Genomic DNA, 21122 nt, shown 5'->3' on the forward strand with positions numbered 1-21122 from the left:
TTCACGCAGTGTTATTTGTGTGTTAGCACTGACAAGTCTATGCAACGCCACTGCTGTCGGTAGTTATGTGATGGTATCAACCACTGCGTTGTCCATGGTGACAGGTAACGCCTGAAATTTAGTATTTCCGGTACACTCTCGACACTGTGGATCTAGCAATACTGAATTACCTAACGATTTCCGAAATGAAATGCTTCTAGCTCCATCTACAATTCCACGTTCAGAGTCTGTAAATTCCTGTCAAGCGGCCCTAATAACGCCGGAAACCTTTTCACATGGATCACCTGGGTACAAATGACAGCTCCGCCAATAAATTGCCCTTTTACATTTTGTGTATGCGACACTACTGCCACCTGTGTGTGTGCATATCGCCTACCCGTTACTGTCACCACAGCGTATGTATGTGGTCTAATTGTACGGCAGTTTGTCGCCTTCGTGCAGCACTGGTACCCATCTTTTTCACGAGTGCCTTTGATCGGATTCGACATCCATTCCTCCTCATGGTGGCGACACGTTTGGAGTCCCCATTACTCTCTGTCGATGCCATTCGTCGGTTACTATTTCCCGCGGTCTCGATGCTACAAGTCAATGGGAGGCTTGTAGGACCGATTCCTATACGCCGCTCTGTGCGTCAAGGATGCCCTATATCTACTTCACTATAAGCCACTGCACTTGAGCCCCTCGCTACTGGTCTTTCCTCTAGACTGCAGGGTCTCACTTTACGTGACTGCACCTTTCACCTCAGGGTTTATGCGGACGACCTTCTCTTTCTCACCTGCTCCTCCATGGAACTCAGTGACACCATCCAATGGATCCACCAGTATGGACGTCTTTCTGGTAGCAGTCTAATGTCCGTAAATCGAATATGATGTACATTGGGTGCGGCCCCCGGCTATGGTGCCTACCCCACTCCCAATCAGTACCACCCTTCGTTACTTGGGTAACGAATTTACGAGCTCCACAGACCGCACATTGGCTCTCCTTTACCGGCGGCTTTTGCAGTCGATTCGGCACCATGTCCGCGGTCAAGTGCATCGTAACTTAAATCAACTCCAACGTGTGTCCTATGTCAACAGGTATGTCGGCCCTAAACTGGTACACGTCGCACAGATCCTCCCAATGCCGTTACTCCTTGGCCGCCGCATCCAATCAGCCTTTGGATATTTCGTGTCAGCAGGGGCACTTTTCAAAGTCCGCTACAACACTCTAACGCTGCCTTCTGCAAAAGGTGGCCTCGGACTCGTCAACTTGCGGGCACGATCTCGTGCACTCTTTGTCCATGCTATGTTGCGGTACTGGCGGGGGCCGGTCACGTCCTTAACACGCAGCCATATCCTCCGACCAGCTTCACTCGATCCACCGATCAATGTGACACCTATTTCTCCATTGTTGTACCACGTCGCTAACTGTTTCATAGAATTCAGGTACTTTCGGGCCGATCTTCCAGTCACCAGTCCTCCGCGTACAAAAGATTTATTATCGTTTGTTTATGCTGTCCAACCCTTGAGACACCATGGTGCTACAGCACACTGACATTAACTGGCGAAAGGTTTGGGGGTATGTGCATGCAACCTTTTTACCGTCGTCTGTCTCTGCGCTCTGGTATGTTTTAGTCTATGGCACATTCCCGTTAATAGTCGACTTTATCGCATATAACTGGCCGCCTCCCCACTCTGCCCTGACTGTCAGTTCGAAGACACCGACGAGCACCGTCTTACGTGCCCCCTCAAAAGAAACGTATGGCTCCTCATCCAACGAATCGTGGGCTTTCACCTCCGTGCCCCGCCAACGACAGTAACCCGAGGTTTCTTGTTGTTGCCCGAGACATTTCTTTCACTACCCTTTTGCTAAGCACCATACACTCATCTGGTCTCGAGGACAGGCTTTAGAATACCTCTTTCAGAGTGGTCCGCATACAGTCCTTGACTTCTGGCAAAAAATCTGTGACCGCGCATAGCACGCTCACCCGAAAACCATCTTACCGACAAACTTTCGGCGGTTATCTCCACAACGTCTTCCTCTCAAAGTTGGGGTGTGCCATGCCTACCCGTCATATGATGCAACACCCTTATCCACATTCCCATACATAAAAAAAGCAGACAGAATATGTTATATTATTTTGTATTTTGTTGTATTTAATGGTTTTCTAATATTTTTGTTTAACTAACAATCATTATATATATATATATATATATATATATATATATATATATATATATATATATATATATATATATATATATACTGTTAGTTTGTTCAATAAAGATTACTGCACAAAAAAAAGTTGCTAGCGTTGCTGCCTCTGGATCATGGGGTCCCGGGTTCGATTCCCAGCTGGGTTGGGTGTTTTTTCTACCCTGAGACTGGGTGTTTGTGTTGTCATCATCATCATTCGTGACAGTGGCTCGCTTGGACTGTGTAAAAACAGAACTGTGCAAAAATTGTGACTGATGACCAAAAAAACAAAAACAACGCGCGCTGATAACCGCGCACTTGAGCGCCCCACAAACCGAACATCATCATCACAGCCTATATATATATTCCATATCTCCCCCTAAACCACAGGATCGATTTAAGCCTAACTTGGTAAACGTATGATTTCCTGTCTGGAAAGAACCTCTGTGGGCGATAACCACGTATCGAGGAACTGCGGTGGAGGGAAAAAGTAGCGTAGCTCAGGACGTGCAAATTCGCAAAGTGTGAATGAGAGCACTTAATGTCTTGCAATGAAATTTACACATTATTTCAAACCTTTACCAATCTTTTCTCGCTGACAATCCCAGTAATATGGTATAAGGAAAAAAAGTTTACTGCGTACCGCATTTTCATTGTTCATGTGGTAAAACTACCGGTTCAGGAATGAAGTTTTAATTTATCACTTCTGTGTTACTTACTATATGGACGACACATTTTGCAGACAGTATTAACGTACATCATTAAATGTATCTGCAGAATTACATTGTTGTACGACACACAGTTCAGGAAATATGACGTTATAAACACTTAAATGCGTAGAAAACTGCCACATCAGACATGACGTTTTAATTTAGTACCTGTTTACTAACAACTTTATTCGCAACACATTTCATAGTTAATATCTACATATTCCAATAAACGTTCCTACAAAAATATATCATCATCAGGCACGTAGTTCAGAAGATGTGTCGTGAAATATTGATATGCGTGAGAAACTGCACCATTGTGTGTGACTTTTTAAGTTATTAATCCTTTACTACTAATTCTATTGAAAACACATTTGGCATACACCAGCCATATATACCACTGAATGTCCGTGCAAAATTATATCATTGTGCGACACATAGTTCACGAGATACGTCTTAAACATTTATCTGTCTGAAAATCAAACTGCAGGGTGTAATTCACTAGAGGTGCAGGTGAAATGTGTGTAACAATACATGTGAAATATCTTAAATATATGTGAAACATATTTGACATGTGCATACGTGGGGAAAGCCATATGTAAAAAAGCACATCCTAAACATGTGGAACGATTTCAACCATATTTGGTTCAAATGGCTCTGAGCACTATGCGACTCAACTTCTGAGGTCTTCAGTCACTTAGAAGTAATTAAACCTAACTAACCTAAGGAAATCACACACATCCACGCCCCAGGCTAAATTCGGACCTGCGACCGGCCCATATTTGCTACAAATATTAATTACGTTCTGGAAAGATATATTGTAGGGGATAGAACTACCAGCCTCCTGTTGATGTGAGGGTGACAACGTGGAGAGAGAAGTGGGGTGGCGAAGAGGAGATGGCCTGAGAGAGATGGGGAACAAGGAGGTGGACAGTGATAAAGGGGAGAAGAAGTTGGATAAAGAGAAGGGGAGAGGGGAATGGTCAAAGCGAGGGGAGAGTAGGAGATAGAAAGGAAAGAGGAGGAGATGATCAAAGACAGGAGTAGGAAAAGACAGACTAAGGGACAGGAGGACGGGAAGATGAACACAGAGAGAGGACGAGGAAATGTACACAGAAAGGGGAGAAGAGGAGATGGACAGAGAGAGAGGGATTAGGAGATGGGCAGAGTGGGAGAGGTGGAGATGGACAAAGGGAGAGAGAGAGGAGCAGATGAACAGGAAGAGGGGGGTGAAGGAGATGGATATACAGGGGATGCAGGAGGAGATGCACAGAGAGAGGAGGAAGAAGGAGGTTAACTAATAGGTTTTGGAATAAATAGATGCCCAGACAACGCCAGGTATTCAGCGATATATTTTTTCTTATTTATGGTACATTAAGTTCAGAAGTCAAATATCAGTCAGTCGAAGCAGCTCGATGCAACTCTGAGAAATTGTCGAAAATATCGAGCGTCTTTAGTACCATAAAGCAAGGTAACCATTCTGAAAGCCACGTGAATATGTGGTAAAGTACTCACCTACCAGATGGATGGCCTGGTTTCGATTCCCATCCGTGGCAAATTTTAAACAAAGGTGCATGTTGCTGGAGCATTTTCGTGAAGTGTAACTTTTAACAGATCCTTATTACCAAACCTTTATAGAGGATCGGTAATTATGAATTTATATTTGGAATGAAAACTGGATTTTTGTGCATGATCCGTTATTATAAATACGATGATGTGCATTTTTCATAAAAATGACAATTATATGTGTGTTACTTATGATATATTTTGAAAATTCTGTGTTCAAATGACGTAGCAGTTCAAACTGAATGAAGAAAAAAAGCAACTAAAAAAGCTACTGGCCGGAGTGAGATTCGATCCAATGACCGCCCCTCTCAAGCGATACTGATTTTTTTCCGTTTTCATGTATTTACGCTTCACGGAAATCAAGTAGAACATGCAATTTTGTGTAAAAATCTGCATCACATGGGAACGAAATATAGAGCCCCAAAATGGCAGGCGAACGTTGTACCGCACAGCTATGGTGCCTGTCTAGAATATCGATCCTGCCTCAAGATATTAAAGACGATCGGAAAATGTCAAAGTTGATTTTCTCGAGAATGTTTTAGAGCTTTGATATCTGAATTCTGAATTTCGCATACCACAAATATAAAAAATACAAAAATTCGACAGCTGTGTGATCTCCTTATGAGTTTAACTAGCATGTAACAGTTAGCAGTACTCGTGAAGGCCTATTGTATGTGTCTCTCCTTAAGTAACAGAGATAGTTTCCAAGTGACGCCCGTCCACCGAACTTGGATATAAGCTGACACACGGCTTCACTAAAATCAATATCAACAGTATCGTACAGGGCAAAAAGTAAGTCAGGACAGCATCAGGACAAAACTTTTGTCACCGCCAAGAAGTGCAAAGCTTGACATTGTTCAAATGATGACAGTTATCGTTCACGGGATTCAGGACTAGACCAAACTTAAAGGCGGAACCTTGAACTACTGTCACACACCCTCTTTCTACAGCGGTAAATTAATATTTGTAAAGTTTATTTTGATAAATTATTCTAAGGTGTCGGTAACCATTTTTGCAATCCTATTTCGCCCTTCGATGAGGCAGTAGAGTTTCTGCAGGCAAAGAAACCGCTTTCAGTTGGAAAGGGACTCTCTTCCAGCCAAGTATTTAAGTTGAACACCAAGACTATTTTGTGAATACAACAGAAATATAAACAAGAGAAAGTAGCAACAGAAGATCAGCCATTTTTCCATAATTTGGACTTAGCCAAAAGTAACACATTCGATGAACTCAGTTTTTGCAAACGACAGGTTCTCTGTAGAATGTTTGATTGGGATACTGACGTGATTTCAGTGTTCTGTAAGCATCACAAGAGAAGCTTTGGTTTCAAACAGAAGTGCTCTCTTATTGGAGTTTACCATTCTGACAGTGGCGAACAAGAAATTACTGGAAAATATACATCAGCTAATTACTTTTTGTAAAAGTTCATTATTTGCTTGAACACGTTAAAAGTTTTCATTTTTTCCAGTTTGTGTAATACTCTTATAAGTTCATCATTATTGTCTTTATTTATATTTTATTGTGAACGCTGAAGCTATCCTGAACAAAAAACATTTTCTTGACTAATCACATTAGACAGGGATTAAGAATTGTAAATACCTGATGTTTGCGATGATGTAAATCATTTGTACAAATTTTTCGCTAGAACCTTCCCCGAAGCTAAATAATAATTGAGTGTATTACAGAAAGTTATACATTATTCTTGGACAAACAACAAGGCATATTCTCTGATAAAAGATAAGTGTAAAAACAGATTTTCATGCTCACAGACGAGGAAGCAGCTGGAGTCATTTTTAGGCCTGTTGATCACTTTATAGAAAATCTGTCCGCAATGAGTTGTTGAGTTGTTCAACAGTGACATGTTAACCAGTCTGATAATTAAAAAAAAGAAACACGCGCTAGTTATGGAGCACATGAATGCCATCTGGACGTCTTTTAGATAAAGGCCTATCCAAAACACTTGCTATATTATCCTTATGTGAGTACCGATTTTTCTCTAGCGACAGATACCTCATCGGTAGGTTTCACGTGCTGTTATTTCCATACTAAACAAGTGAATAGCAAAACTGTCGTCCATACCATCAGTTTTGCGAGCCCTGTTTCCTATAGTTTTGCACGTACCTATTCCACAATTGTGTTAGAAACAATAGCAGTACTGAAGGGATTTAAGTGTTTCACCTATTATTCAACTGGACACCACAGAAAAGTATACTATGACCGTAAAGCTCTGAGCTCTTTGATTGGTTGTACACTTTTACACTTGTGGCAAGTGCATTGGTCACTGTCACTGCAGTAATACGATTTTGAGATGACATGCGTGAAGCGAACAGCTAACAGCCAACACAATTTCGAGATGACCACAAGTATTAAGAAATCTCACTTGTAACTTAGACAACGAAAATGATATTCAAGTGTTGTTCATGAAGCACACAATGTGCAGAACATGTTTTCCGGATCGTTGCAGTAACTTGTCAGAATTGCAAGGTACTGATTGTACCAAGAAAGAGTATTAGTAAGTCAGCGATCATTCACAGAACTTACAGATGTGATATAGCAGGTGGCTTAAAGATATTATAGGTACTTACAGAGCAAGTGAAGCAGTATTTGTGCTACATTTTTCCACTTAAAATCACAGTTTCTTCCCGTTGTACAATAGTCACGTAAGTTTTTTTAGCATAGCAAAGAAGTTACATTTTTGGCAAAGGAATTCAAAACCACAGAATTTACACAACTAAACCATTGAAAAAGTGAGACTGATTAAGGCAAGTATTTACATTTCCTATGTTACTGTAGCTCAGTGCAAGACACATGTTCTAAATTTATTTAACAACAGTAGGAAATGAATAAATTACTTCTGTATGTTGCACCATTCAACTGTTACAAATTTCTGTATAATAGCGTAATGAAAATGAAATATAGCTATCTCAATTTTGAAACTCTTTACAGGTGCACCATTATAGTAATAAATGTTATCATGTAACCATAAGACTAAAATTCTGTACAACAAAAACATGTAACTGTACTGTCATGTACCCCATACTTAAGAGTCATAACATTACAATGTAGACAATTTGTGCCTTTTTCTGTAGCTATTCCTACAATTTAGAAAGCTATATTTCATTTTCATTTTCTTACTACACAGAAATTTGTAATAGTATAATGGGCAACATAAATAAAAAATTTAATCAGTTCCTTTTGTTATTAAATGTATCTGAAACATACTTCTTGTCACTGAGTCACTGTAACACAAGATATGTATATATGTTATTGCAATGGTTCTGTTAGATAATATCTGTGATTAAAATTTATTTGCCGAAAAATGAAACATTTTGGCTATATAATAACAACACTGTGAGACAGATGTAGTGAAAGGAAATGCAATATTCAGTGAAAAAATTTATCACTAATACTACTTCATTTGCTCTGTAAGCACTTCTAATATCTCTAACCTTTCGTGACTTGCAGGCCTGATTCACATACTTTATTGAGCTCGTGGGCCGCTTCATCACGTGACGGTACAGCAGTGCTCTTAGTGCCGGAAGTCAGAACTATAGCGTTCATGGAGTAATGTACCGTTATGAATCGTACCCCTTCCCGACATGCCATGCCAACAAATTATGCTTCAAATCTCCCGTTTTTGAAAGAATATTCATTTTATGTTCATCCCATCTTGAGATGGTTACATTTATTTCAGCATCGTGAACTATGGCTGAGCCGTGGCGGGACTTGTGCCAGGCCTATCTTTGGTTAGGCACTATCGTTTCCCTTTGGAGCCTGGGCCGGCCAGGATATAGCGGGCAGTACGGAGTTGAAAGAGACCTCCATCTCTCCACTCTCCTAACCCTCTCCCAAGGTGGCTTCCGCCAGCTCCCCCTCCCTGATGATGTCCTCCTCCCCTCCATATACCCCTCCTACCAAGTTTGATCCTCCTTCCCTCTTCCTGTGTCTGTTCCTGTGGGCACCCTCCCTCCCTCCTCCCTTTCTCCCCACTCCTCCCCCGGGCTTCCCCTCCCCTGTCCCTCTCCTCCTCCTCCCATCTCCTCAGCCATTGGCGTCTTTGTTCTCCCCTCCCCGCCCCCCTCCCCGCCCCTCTTCCCCTCTTGGCAGGTCCCAGGACTCGCACACGCTATGTGGACTTACGCGCGCCGGAGATCATCGCCATCAGTGTCTCATGTGTGCCGTCGTGTTTAGTGTTCAGTGTTCACCGTCACACTCCATCGATCACCTGTGCCATCGCCGTCTTCAGTGTTTGTGCGTCGTGTCAACGGTTTCAAGTGTGGATTATCGTCGAGTGTAAACGGCTCCGTGTTTGTCTTTCTGTGTCAACTGTTTTCTTGCCCACCGTTCTGTAACCTATGTGTAATCTTTCTGTTTTTCTCATTGTGTATCCTATGGCTGAAGAGCAGCATAGAACGCTGCTGACAGCCTGCCTGTTGTACAGGCTTTAAAATAAGAATAAAGAAAAAAAAGTGGAAAGAGACAACAACGTTGCGCACGGTACGCGGAAGAGCGCGTATTAGCGAGACGTTGGAGAGACGACAGCGAGCACGGCGTGACTGAGTACGGGCGGCAGTTAGCGGTTGATCGTACTGGGGTCAGGAACAGCGGGCCGGCGCTGTGGCTTCTGGGCAACCTCGTGAAGCTATGCATGTGCTCGCTTCCGTGAAGGGACACGCTGTTGCTATCGGACTAAGCAACGTCTGGTGTCTTCGCCACATCGATCCAGCAGCTGGCGTCAAGTTAAGTAATTCAAGTCCTACCAACGATTAGTGAAATATAATCATGATTCATCTTGAGGCAGCAAAGCGTGGCAATGGACTGTGATATGATATTTCATGTCTCTTATCAAGTGTGTGCTTCGCTCCTTAATAGTATTATTCTTATTTCAGCTGGCAAGTGTCTAAAACATAGATACGTGTGCGCAGCCTTACCGATCAATCCATATTCCGTGTCTAAATATTGCCGTGCGGTACCTTACAGGCCCACATAAGGTGCTCCATGGAATGCTTGGGTTTTAATGAGCCAGTTCCGTTTGCATAATTCGTGTACGTGGTTCTTCTTAAAGGAATGAAATCAGTTTTATTATTGTCAATTATATCGAAGCAGTTTTCTGTATAAATTTGGGTATTAAGGTCAAGAAAGGGTTGTTTGGTTTCCTGTTATCGCTTCTGATTTATGTTTCAGAGATCGGAAGCAGTGGACCACCGAAGTACAGAGCCTTCCGTTTTAAATTACTAGTGGGCGTACGGGCGGTGGACTTCACCTGAGCTCGCCTGTGCTGTTTGGTTCCGATTTCGGTGTTCTGAACGGGGTGGAAGTGCAAACGGAGTCCACATCTTAATTCGAAGATAAGTACTCAGTCGCCACCACTGTTGGTGGCGAAGTCGCGGCCTCACAATCTCGGGCCTCAGTTATTGTACAAGCTGCAGGTTTCTAAAACTTGTGGTGGCTGTGCAAGGTTTCCCGAGTTAAGTGTTTTAAATATTTGTCATAAGAATTTTGAGGGATTTCTAGAAGAAATTGAAACCGTTTTCTAAAATTGCGGTGCAATTCAGCCTTTGTGGAGTGTGTCAATTTTGATGGCGGAAGAACTGGGTTATTATTGATCAAACTGTCTATAACCTTGTAAAGTTCTTTGGTAATGTCTCGCCTGGGAGGAGCGGTTTTCAATCAATGTGGAAATAATAATTGATGTCCTGGTTATATGATGTAAAATTTATTTTAAATGATTTACTTGGACCGAGTGGCGGTTTTTTAAATGTTTGCAAAGAGATTAATGCGCTTGTGGTTTCATATAACGAACAGTTTGTAAAATTGGCCTGAGTGCCGGGTTTTTAAATGTTTTTAAAGAGATTTGTTCATTTGCGGTTTTATATAACAAGCAGTTTGTAAAGTTTGCCTGAATGGCGTTTCTTAAAGATATTATTATCTGATTTATGATTGTAATTCTCTTAATGATTTATCTATGATGCAAATAAATATGTTGAAATGAAATGGTCACTGTATGGGTCAACTCCTTCCACTCCCTTTATGTTAAAGGTTAAGGAAATTGCAGTTCAAAATAGAAATAACGTCTCAATGACGTTTTACAACAGCTGACTTAAGACTTACGTTGCGAAATTCTATAACGCCCTTAGTGAAGAAGCAATTCTCAAAATGTGAACACTGAAGGCTGAATGCCAGGCATCTTGAAACATCAGGATGCAAAAATTAATGTTTATAAAAGTAAATGGTAGCGAGCAGTTGATTATAAATTACCTCTAGTATCAACTGCTGAAATATTCTAACACGTCCATACTCTGTCTTCCCCGAATGTTTTTCCGCGGGCCGGATTGAAACGAACTGCGAGCCGGATCCCACCCGTCTGCCACCGGTTGCCCACCCGTACTCTAAACCGGTACACTGGGTGATCAAAACGTCAGTATAAATTTGAAAACTTAATAAACCACGGAATAATGTAGATAGAGAGGTAAAAATTGACACACATGCTTGGAATGACATGAGGTTTTATTAGAACAAAAAAAAAAAAACAAAATTCGCAAAATGTCCGACAGATGGCGCTGGACAGCAAGACGTCAGTGACTACGCATGACAATCGTGTATAAAAGGAGCTGTAATGAGATAAAGAATCAGATGCGCCAGCACTCGCAGCATGTTGACGTTAACTGAAAAGGCGCTCTTAGTGAAGCCGTATTATCAGAATGGGGAATGTGCTAGTTCATCATCACGATCCTATCGCCATAGGAAGGGGATTGGGACGGGTAAAGGTCAGTTGACAAATGCAGATGTGGCGAGAATGATTTCAAAGTTCGAATCCACTGGTTGTTTAGACAATAGATTCCGTAGTGGCCGACCCAGCACAAGGCGTAATGTTGCTGAGACAGTTCAGGAAGAAATGGAGACTGTAGCGGGTTCGTCAATGCACGGGGAAGTCAGCGCTCGTGCAGTCGCACGTCGCACCGCCATTCCATACACTACTGTTTGGTTGGCACTTAAGCGTAGCCCCCGATGCTATCCGTTCAAAATCCATCGGCATCATGAACTGTTACCTGGCGATTTAGTGAAGCGGAGGGCATTTGCGGTGTGGACGTTTCGAAAGATGGAGGAAGATGACGATTGCTTGAGTAACGTGTTGTGGACCAACGAAGCTCATTTCAATCTCCGATGGTCTGTCGACGCCGACAACTGCAGAATTTGGGCTACCGAAAATCCTAGAACTGTCGTGGAAACTCAATTACAATACGAGAAAGTCACGGTATGGGTTGAATTTACCACATCTACCGTCATCGGACCTTTTTTCTTCGAGGAAATGCGTGCTTCTGGTTTTGAAACTGCTACCGTGACGGGTGAGAGGTACGCCGATATGTTACAGAATCGCATCATCTCCAGCCTGGCTGATAAACACCTGCTGCAAGGTACGATGTTTATGCAGGATGGCGCTCCAACCCATATTGCCAGACGCGTGAAAGATCTCTTGCGCTCGTCGTTTGGTGATTGTCGTGTGTTCAGCCGCCACTTTCGTCATGCTTGGCCTCCCAGGTCCCCAGACCTCAGGCCGTGCGATTATTGGCTTTGGGGTTACCTGAAGTCGCAAGTGTATCGTGATCGACCGACATCTCTAGGGTTGCTGAATGACAATATCCCACGCCAGTGCCTCACCATAACTCCGGACATGCTTTATAGTGCTGTTCACAACATTATTCCTCGACCACAGTTATTGTTGAGGAATGATGGTGGACATGTTGAGCGTTTCCTGTAAACAACATCTTTGCTTTGTCTTACTTCGTTATGCTGATTATTGTTATTCTGATCAGATGAAGCTTCATCTGTCGGATATTTTTTGATATTTTGTATTTTTTTGGTTCTAATATAATCCCAAGTCATTCCAATCACTTTATTCCGTAATTTATTCAGTTTTCAAATTTATACTGACTTTTGATCACCTGGTACACTAGCACTACGATTACGTAAAGGAAAGAGAAATCGTCACTGAAGCAGCAGGCGGGTAGTGAAGGCATAGATAGCAGTGGCGTCTCACCTGAAGGGCCAGTTGTAGGGTGCCAGGCAGGGCGAAGGGTCGCGGCAGGTGGCGCAGCCGGGCGCGCAGCGGAAGCACCGGAACAGCTCGTCGTACAGCGAGCTCACGTTCTGCTCGCGCTCCTGCCACGCCGCTGCAACAGCATTTCTCTGCGTTATGACATGTTACACAGTATACCTACCATAAGTTGTATTTTCCACAGTTACGTTAACTTGAGCAATAACGAAATAACTACAGCAAAATAACACTGTTACTGTTACTGTTACTACAGGGTGGACATTAAGTTTCCCCTTCAGTTCTTATTAGAATATTTTTATAACATAAATAACGCGAATTCTTTACAGATGAATGGAAAAACTGGTAGAAGCCAACCTCGGGGAAGATCAGTTTGGATTCCGTAGAAATGTTGGAACTCGTGAGACAATACTGACCCTACGACTTATCTTAGAAGGAAGATTAAGGAAAGGCAAACCTACGTTTCTAGAACTTGTAGACTTAGAGAAAGCTTTTGACAATGTTGACTGCAATATTCTCTTTCAAATTCTGAAGGTGGCAGGGGTAAAATACAGCAAGCGAAAGGCTATTTATACAATTTGTACAGAAATCATATGGCAGTTGTAAAAGTCGAGGTACATGAAAGGGAATCAGTGGTTGGGAAGGGAGTGAGACAGGGTTGTAGCCTCTTCCCGATGCTATTCAATCTGTATATTGAGCAAGCACTGAAGGAATCAAAAGAAATATTCGGAGTAGGTATTAAAATCCATGGAGAAGAAATAAAAACTTTGAGGTTCGCCGATGACATTGTAATTCTGTCAGAAACAGCAAAGGACTCGGAAGAGCAGTTGAACGGAGTTGACAGGATCTTTAAAGGTGGGTAGGAAATGAACATCAACAAAAGCAAAACGAGGATAATGGAATGTAGGCGAATTAAGACGGGTGATGCTGAGGGGACCAGATCAGGAAATGAGACACTTAAAGTCGTAAAGGACTTCTGCTATTTGTGGAGCAAAATAACTGGTGATGGTCGAAGTAGAGAGGATAGAAAATGTACATTGGCAATGGCAAGGAAAGTTTTTCTGAAGTGTCAGGAAGTCGTTTCTGAAGGTATTTGTATGGAGTGTAGCCAAGTATGGAAGTGAAACGTGAAGGATAAATAGTTTAGACAAGAAGACAATAGAAACTTTCGAAATGCGGTGCTACAGCAGAATGCTGAAGATTAGATGGGTAGATCACATAACTAATAAGGAAGTATTGGCTAGAATTGGGGAGAAGAGGAGTTTGTGGCACAAATTGAGTAGAAGAAGGGATCGGTTGGTAGGACATGTTCTGAGACATCGAGGGATCACCAATTTAGCACTGGAGGGCAGCGTTGAGGGTAAAAACCGTAGAGGGAGACCAAGAGATGAATACACTAAGCAGATTGAGAAGGATGTAGGCTTTAGTTAGTACTTGGAGATGAAGAAGCTTCCACAGGGTAGAGTAGCATGGAGAGCTTCATCAAACCAGTCTCAGGACTGAAGACCACAACAACAATAAATTTTTTGTAAAAGAATCACATTAACACATTTGAATGCATGATCTGGGCCGTCATGTGCCCATTTCTTTCAGTATTTTGTACTGAGTGTCCGATTATGAAAGCATTTGCCAACTCGACAGCCAAACCTCTCCACCGTCACTGTCGTCTCTACAGCGGTGGCTCAGTTCTGAACACGTGAAATAAGCTGGTCTCTGTAGCGTGTACAAGGTTCTTTGAAGCCTGAATCCTGGAGCCTGGCCCACGAGTGTGCTATAGGATTTAGGTCTGGACTGCTTCCAGGCCAGTCTTTCCAAGCAACAACGAATGTTCTCTGCAGAGGCACTGTTGTTTGGGTGTGTTAGCTGTTGCTCCGTCTTCCATAAGAAGAGGGTTGTCTGGCTTTGGGAAAAGACCATTGCGTGGACTGCTTCAGCATAAGACGGGAACAATCCTTTTCTGACAATCACCAACGCTGACTGTCTTTTTTTGTATCAGCCGCGTGCAATTCAGTCACAGATTCCAGCAGTCAATATTGTCTTGTTTTCGTATGGGGACTGGGGGAGATTTTCTCTGGATAATGTATAGGATTAGGCATTTTGATTGTTCGACTCTGCATAAAGCTATAGTGGAGACTTACTTTTTAAACAAAATGCTCATCCTTCTCCTCTTTTCTTCAGGGTAGGAATCGTTGGAACCATCAGAAATTCTTCTTTTGCAAAATTCCTGATGATCAACAATTTTTTTCTGACAGCATGGGTTATGATGGTTGGACATAAGTATGTTTCTGTGTGCCCAGCCTTCTGATTGAAGGCTTGAGGGACTTCGGCTGCTCACTTATGTAACTAAATGGAGCACCCACAGCTGTCCTTTCGATGTTATTTGTTGCGTGGCTACCAGTTTCGGTGATTCAATACACCATCTTCAGGCCTTAACTGACGCTGAGAAGCTTAACTACAACTATCATCTACCAACTAGTTGATGGCACGAGACACAACATCGCTGTTATAGTCCACGGAAACCAATTCATAGACGTTGGCCACTGATGGAATCGTAAAGTATTGGAATTAACCCCTACAGCGTCAGTTCAAGCTTGAACATGGTGTATTGAATCTATTAAACTGAAAGACAAATGATAAATAAAATCGAAAGAACGGCAGTGGGTGTTCCCTTTTACTACGTAAGTATGTTTTGTCTATCTTTTACTGTTGTCGTACCGATGGTCTGCTGTGCTTACTGTCAGTCAGCTGCTCGACTACCAGCGCCATGTCCTTTGCCATATGTCACATTTAATTTAATTTTTTGTGGGAGTTTTGTTGGTCGTCTAACTCTGTTCCTGTTACTAACTTTACAATCACCTGAATGTATCCAAATTCTAACGGTTGTTGAATCAACATCAAATGTTTGAACAATTTCTGTGTTAGAATCTCTAGTGGCACGGTGGCCTTGAATCTTGAAGATGGTTACGTTTTGGTTCTGTTTTTAATTACATCCGTAAAAAAGTCGTAAAACACAAATAACCACACAGCGGCAAACAGCAGCAAACAGACAATGTTAAAATTTAATTTAAATAAGGAATGCGTAAATCCATTAAATTTAAGAAACTTTTACAACACTGTCTTTTTTATCTCCATAATTAAAATTTAGAGGTGACATTAATTTTTTCTGTTCTTTCATTGGATAAATACATGATAATTCCTAACGAAACTATTTAACGAAAAATTTTCGTTAATTTCTCAGGTAAAAGTGTGTTAAACTTATAATCTAAAACGATCTGCGCCACAACAACGTTTACCAACAGCAGACAAACAAATGTCGGAATGTGTTCATTATGATTCATCAAGTAAAACACAATAGCACAACGTTCATACCGCCAAAGTGGTAGTAACATCAAACCTCGGTGGCTCTGTATATATATATATATATATATATATATATATATATATATATATATATATATATATATATATATATATATATATATATATATATATATGCCAGGATCTATACTGATAACAGGGAAAAATTATTTCGATTCTCGAGTCCCATATATATATATATATATATATCGCAATGATTTTTCCCTGTTCTCAGTATAGAGACTTATCTTTAAACAAAATGCTCAATCCTTTTCCTTCAGGGTTACATTATATATGTACCGCCAAACAACCATAACTTTAATATGTGACATAAATCTGAACTCGATACGCCAACCTGTCCCAGAGAAAAAGACGTTTTCAAAGACGGTCAGACAGACATATGGGTAAACAATGAGAAAAAAAGATCCTGCGGTAGTTTTTGGATGTTGTACTGAGCTTGTATTGCGAAACCTTGCATCTTGCCAAATTTCATGATTCTTGGTCAACAGGAAGCATCCCACATCTTTTGATGAGTGAGTTTTCGCGTGTAAAAATGTGTGATATAAATGGTCTTATCATTTTGATTGAAGTGACATAGAAGCTTGAAAGTTTTACACCTCCACGGGACAGCAGACGTAAATATGTAATACGTGTAAATCGGAACTTGATCGTCGATCTGTTCCTGAGAAAAAGGGTTCTTAAAAGACAGACATATACACAGACAGACAAACAAGGGAGCGATCGTATGAGGGCTGCGTTATTATAGATTGAGGCACGGAACACAAGAAAGGGAGAAACATTCCGTCAATCCTGAATTAGTAATGTTAATGCTCATATTATTACAGAATGGCAATTAATTAATTAATGGCCACATCTACACTGTATGTTATGTGGTACGAATTTTGAGCCAGGTACAGTCGTGGACAAAACGAGCGATAGCCCTCGCCTTTTCGTTATGCTGATTCGCACAGCTTTAAAGTCTGCTACACAGCATAGCAGGCAAGACGACAAAGTGCTACCAACATACTATGCACAAGCATGAAACTTAAAAACTATCCGAACTATGTCATACTGTTTTCAATCATGTGTAAGACTATATTAATGCTGACAACACGTAAATATAAGATATAAATGAAAGAAGAAACGCTAATTAGCATGAACTTTACTAATAAAAATGAATTTCAGCTTATCGCGAAAACATAACTGTTTTAGTAAGACAAAGTACCCCAGATCGTTACGAATTAGCAAAATATTATGCGCATTCGGCAGCAAACGCTCTGTGTCAACGTTCAGACCAGTCGTACGGGATTACTGTTGCTAACCTACCATGAAAGTGTGCAAATTTAGCAATGCGTGAAGATTCATAACGAAATTCAGTTAAAAGTCATTCAGTGCCATATTTAAGTCAATTCAGTTACTGCAGTAGAGGAAAAAGTAGGCAGTAACAAGTATGAAATACTACTAGAGTTTCATATTGACATCCACAGGGCGCCAGTACAGAAAAAAGGTAGCAATAAAACGTATTGGGGGCTCCAGAATTTTTTAAAATTACTTTACTGATAGTCTGTCTGCCTCCATCGAGATTAGAATCGGAAACAAACCAGACCTCCCTTGCAGTAGTAAACACCTTTCACTACGCTATCAGACAACCCAGGCAATCAGCCCTCATGAATGTCACCCCAACCCACTTATCAAATATGGGATTCTCTCTCCCTTATTTCGTGACATTACAAATCGTGCTACCGTTCCTTGGACGTTTCTGACGTGCACCGTCAATCACGTTTGTCAAGGATCCCATACCGAGCAGGAATACTATAGCAGTGGACGGTCGCATAGTTCTTAGAGCCATTGTTTTTTTTTTTTACCTTTCGCGTAAATTTTCTTTACTTCAACAGCCGCATCTTTACATTGCGTTGACATAGAAGCTCACTTTTTTACACAACCAAGGGACCGTATACCACAGGAAGTGAGCATATGTTTCCGCTAATTATCTACCCGTACTCGAGGTAAACGGGTTTTAAGGGCTGGGTAGACAGATAGACGGTCAAGAAAGTTTTTACCGATTTAGGTGACGAAATCCTAACAACGACAATAGCTACAACAGTTACTGAAGATGAGGGCTGCATAAATAATTCCCACTACTCTTTATTCGAAATGTTCTAGTTGCAGTAGATACATCAGCATATTAATCGTAGGTACGCTTTCGATCCAAATCACGTGTACAGGAATGCAAATAAATTCCATTTGCTTATACACGTGGTAATTCAGATTCCAGTATTAATGCCACCGCGTTTTAGAAGTGAGAGCATTCCCATTGCTAGCTAGCATAAGAAACACTTAGGCTAATGAACGTTTGCTGCTCGTGGCGAGTCTAATGGAGAATTCGAAACATTGTAGAATACTTTTGCAAGCTATGTCACCGTGTATTTCCTGGTGCAGAATTATCCTACTAAATTTACTCGCTGACAACAGGATTTTGTTATTTCGATAATCATCCCGAATGATTGTCACATAAGCGGTGACATAAAAGAAGAAAATAGATGTTTTTGAATCTAGAAAGCTTTATGCAACAGAAACTGCTGATCATTTAGCCATTTCCATTGCGAAATTGCCGGCTTATTAATGTATGGGGTAATAATACAGGTCTGTTTACCTGGGTTGTCTGCTAGCGTGCGCCGGCCGCGGTGGTCTCGCGGTTCTAGGCGCTTCAGCCTGGAACCACGCGGCTGCTACGGTCGCAGGTTCGAATCCTGCCTCGGGCATGGATGTGTGTGTTGTGCTTAGGTTGGTTAGGTTTAAGTAGTTCTAAGTTCTAGGGGACTGATGACCACAGCAGTTGAGTCCCATAGTGCTCAGAGCCATTTTTTTCTGCTAGCGTAGTGAAAGGTGTTTGCTACTGCAAGGGAGGTCAGGTTTGTTTTCGGTTCTTATCTCGATGGAGGCAGATAGACTATCAGTAAAGCAATTTTATGAAATTCTCGTGCCACCATTACGTTTTATTGCTACCTTTATTCTGTACCGGCGGCCTGTGGATGTCGATATGAAACTCTTGTAGAATTTCATACTTTTTACTGTCTACTTTTCCCGCTTCTGTCAACAACTGAACTGACTTAAGTGTGACACTGAATGGTTTTTAACTGAATTTCTTTATGAATCTTTACGCATTGCTAAATTTGCACACTCTCATAGTAGGTCAGCAACGGTAATCAAGTATGACTGGTCTGAATATTGACACAGACCATTTCGAGGCCGAATGCGCATAATATTTTGCTAATTCGTAACGATCTGGGGTACTTTGTCTTACTAAAACAGTTATGTTGTCCCGATAGGCTGAATTCATTTTTATTAGTACAGTTCTTACTAGTTAGCGTTTCTTCTTTCATTTATATCTTATACACTCCTGGAAATGGAAAAAAGAACACATTGACACCGGTGTGTCAGACACACCATGCTTGCTCCGGACACTGCGAGAGGGCTGTACAAGCAATGATCACACGCACGGCACAGCGGACACATCAGGAACCGCGGTGTTGGCCGTCGAATGGCGTTAGCTGCGCAGCATTTGTGCACCGCCCCAGTCAGTGTCAGCCAGTTTGCCGTGGCATACGGAGCTCCATCGCAGTCTTTAACACTGGTAGCATGCCGCGACAGCGTGGACGTGAACCCTATGTGCAGTTGACGGACTTTGAGCGACGGCGTATAGTGAGCATGCGGGAGGCCGGGTGGACGTACCGCCGAATTGCTCAACACGTGGGGCGTTAGGTCTCCACAGTACATCGATGTTGTCGCCAGTGGTCGGCGGAAGGTGCACGTGCCCGTCGACCTGGGACCGGACCATGCGACGCACGGATGCACGCCAAGACCGTAGGATCCTACGCAGTGCCGTAGGGGACCGCACCGCCACTTCCCAGCAAATTAGGGACACTGTTGCTCCTGGGGTATCGGCGAGGACCATTCGCAACCGTCTCCATGAAGCTGGGCTACGGTCCCGCACACCGTTAGGCCGTCTTTCGCTCACGCCCCAACATCGTGCAGTCCGGCTCCAGTTGTGTCGCGACAGGCGTGAATGGAGGGACGAATGGAGACGTGTCGTCTTCAGCGATGAGAGTTGCTTCTGCCTTGGTGCCAATGAAGGTCGTATGCGTGTTTTGCGCCGTGCAGGTGAGCGCCACAATCAGGACTGCATACGACCGAGGCACACAGGGCCAACACCCGGCATCATGGTGTGGGGAGCGATCTCCTACACTGGCCGAACACCTCTGGTGATCGTCGAGGGGACACTGATTAGTGCACGGTACATCCAAACCGTCATCGAACCCATCGTTCTACCATTCCTAGACCGTCAAGGGAACTTTCTGTTCCAACAGGGCAATGCACGTCCGCATGTATCCCGTGCCACCCAACGTGCTCTAGAAGGTGTAAGTCAACTACCCTGGCCAGCAAGATCTCCGGATTTGTCCCCCATTGAGCATTTTTGGGACTGGATGAAGGGTCGTCTCACGCGGTTTGCACGTCCAGCACGAACGCTGGTCCAACTGAGGCGCCAGGTGGAAATGGCATGGCAAGCCGTTCCACAGGACTACATCCAGCATCTCTACGATCGTCTCCACGGGAGAATAGCAGCCTGCATTGCTGCGAAAGGTGGATATACACTGTACTAGTGCCGACATTGTGCATGCTCTGTTGCCTGTGTCTATGTGCCTGTGGTTCTGTCAGTGTGATTATGTGATGTATCTGACCCCAGGAATGTGTCAATAAAGTTTCCTCCTTCCTGGGACAATGAATTCACGGTGTTCTTATTTCAATTTCCAGGAGTGTATTTAGGTGTTGTGGTTAACACACTTATCAGCATTAATATAGTCTTACACATGATTGAAAAGAGTCTGATAAATTTCGGGTGGTAGACTTTAAAGCTGTGCGGATCAGCATAACGAAAAGGCGAGGGGTCTCGCTCGTTTTGTCCACGACTGCACGCCTCCGATACGTATCAAAAGCGCTATTAGAAACAGCATACGCACGTGATTCGTCAGGTCGACTTAACACCGCACAGAATCAACTCGGCATCAGCTGTTGCCGACTGATAACAGGAGGATGACCATTCAACAGCGGCTCCTGGCAGTTATATGAAGCATGGCCGCAGCGATCAGTTGCCGGGTGTGAGTAGCACCTAGAGCGAGACTTTACATTACTGATCTGTGGATTACATGCCTGAGAAATGTGACACTCGACTTTGGTGGAAGACGACCTTGGTTCTGAGTGTGTTG

General features: G+C 42.6%; 1 protein-coding gene across 1 annotated transcript in view; it reads right to left on the reverse strand.

Annotated features, from left to right (window-relative positions):
• The window catches only part of LOC126336648 (probable G-protein coupled receptor CG31760), a 1468739-nt gene that overhangs the window by 171252 nt on the left and 1276365 nt on the right, over positions 1–21122 (reverse strand). The window contains exon 8 of the mRNA XM_050000571.1: positions 12487–12619. Coding sequence (XP_049856528.1) covers positions 12487–12619 — 133 coding nt within the window. The remainder of the gene's footprint in view (positions 1–12486; positions 12620–21122) is intronic.

This window comes from Schistocerca gregaria, chromosome 2, assembly GCF_023897955.1.
Source record: "Schistocerca gregaria isolate iqSchGreg1 chromosome 2, iqSchGreg1.2, whole genome shotgun sequence".
Taxonomy (NCBI): Eukaryota; Metazoa; Arthropoda; class Insecta; order Orthoptera; family Acrididae; genus Schistocerca; species Schistocerca gregaria.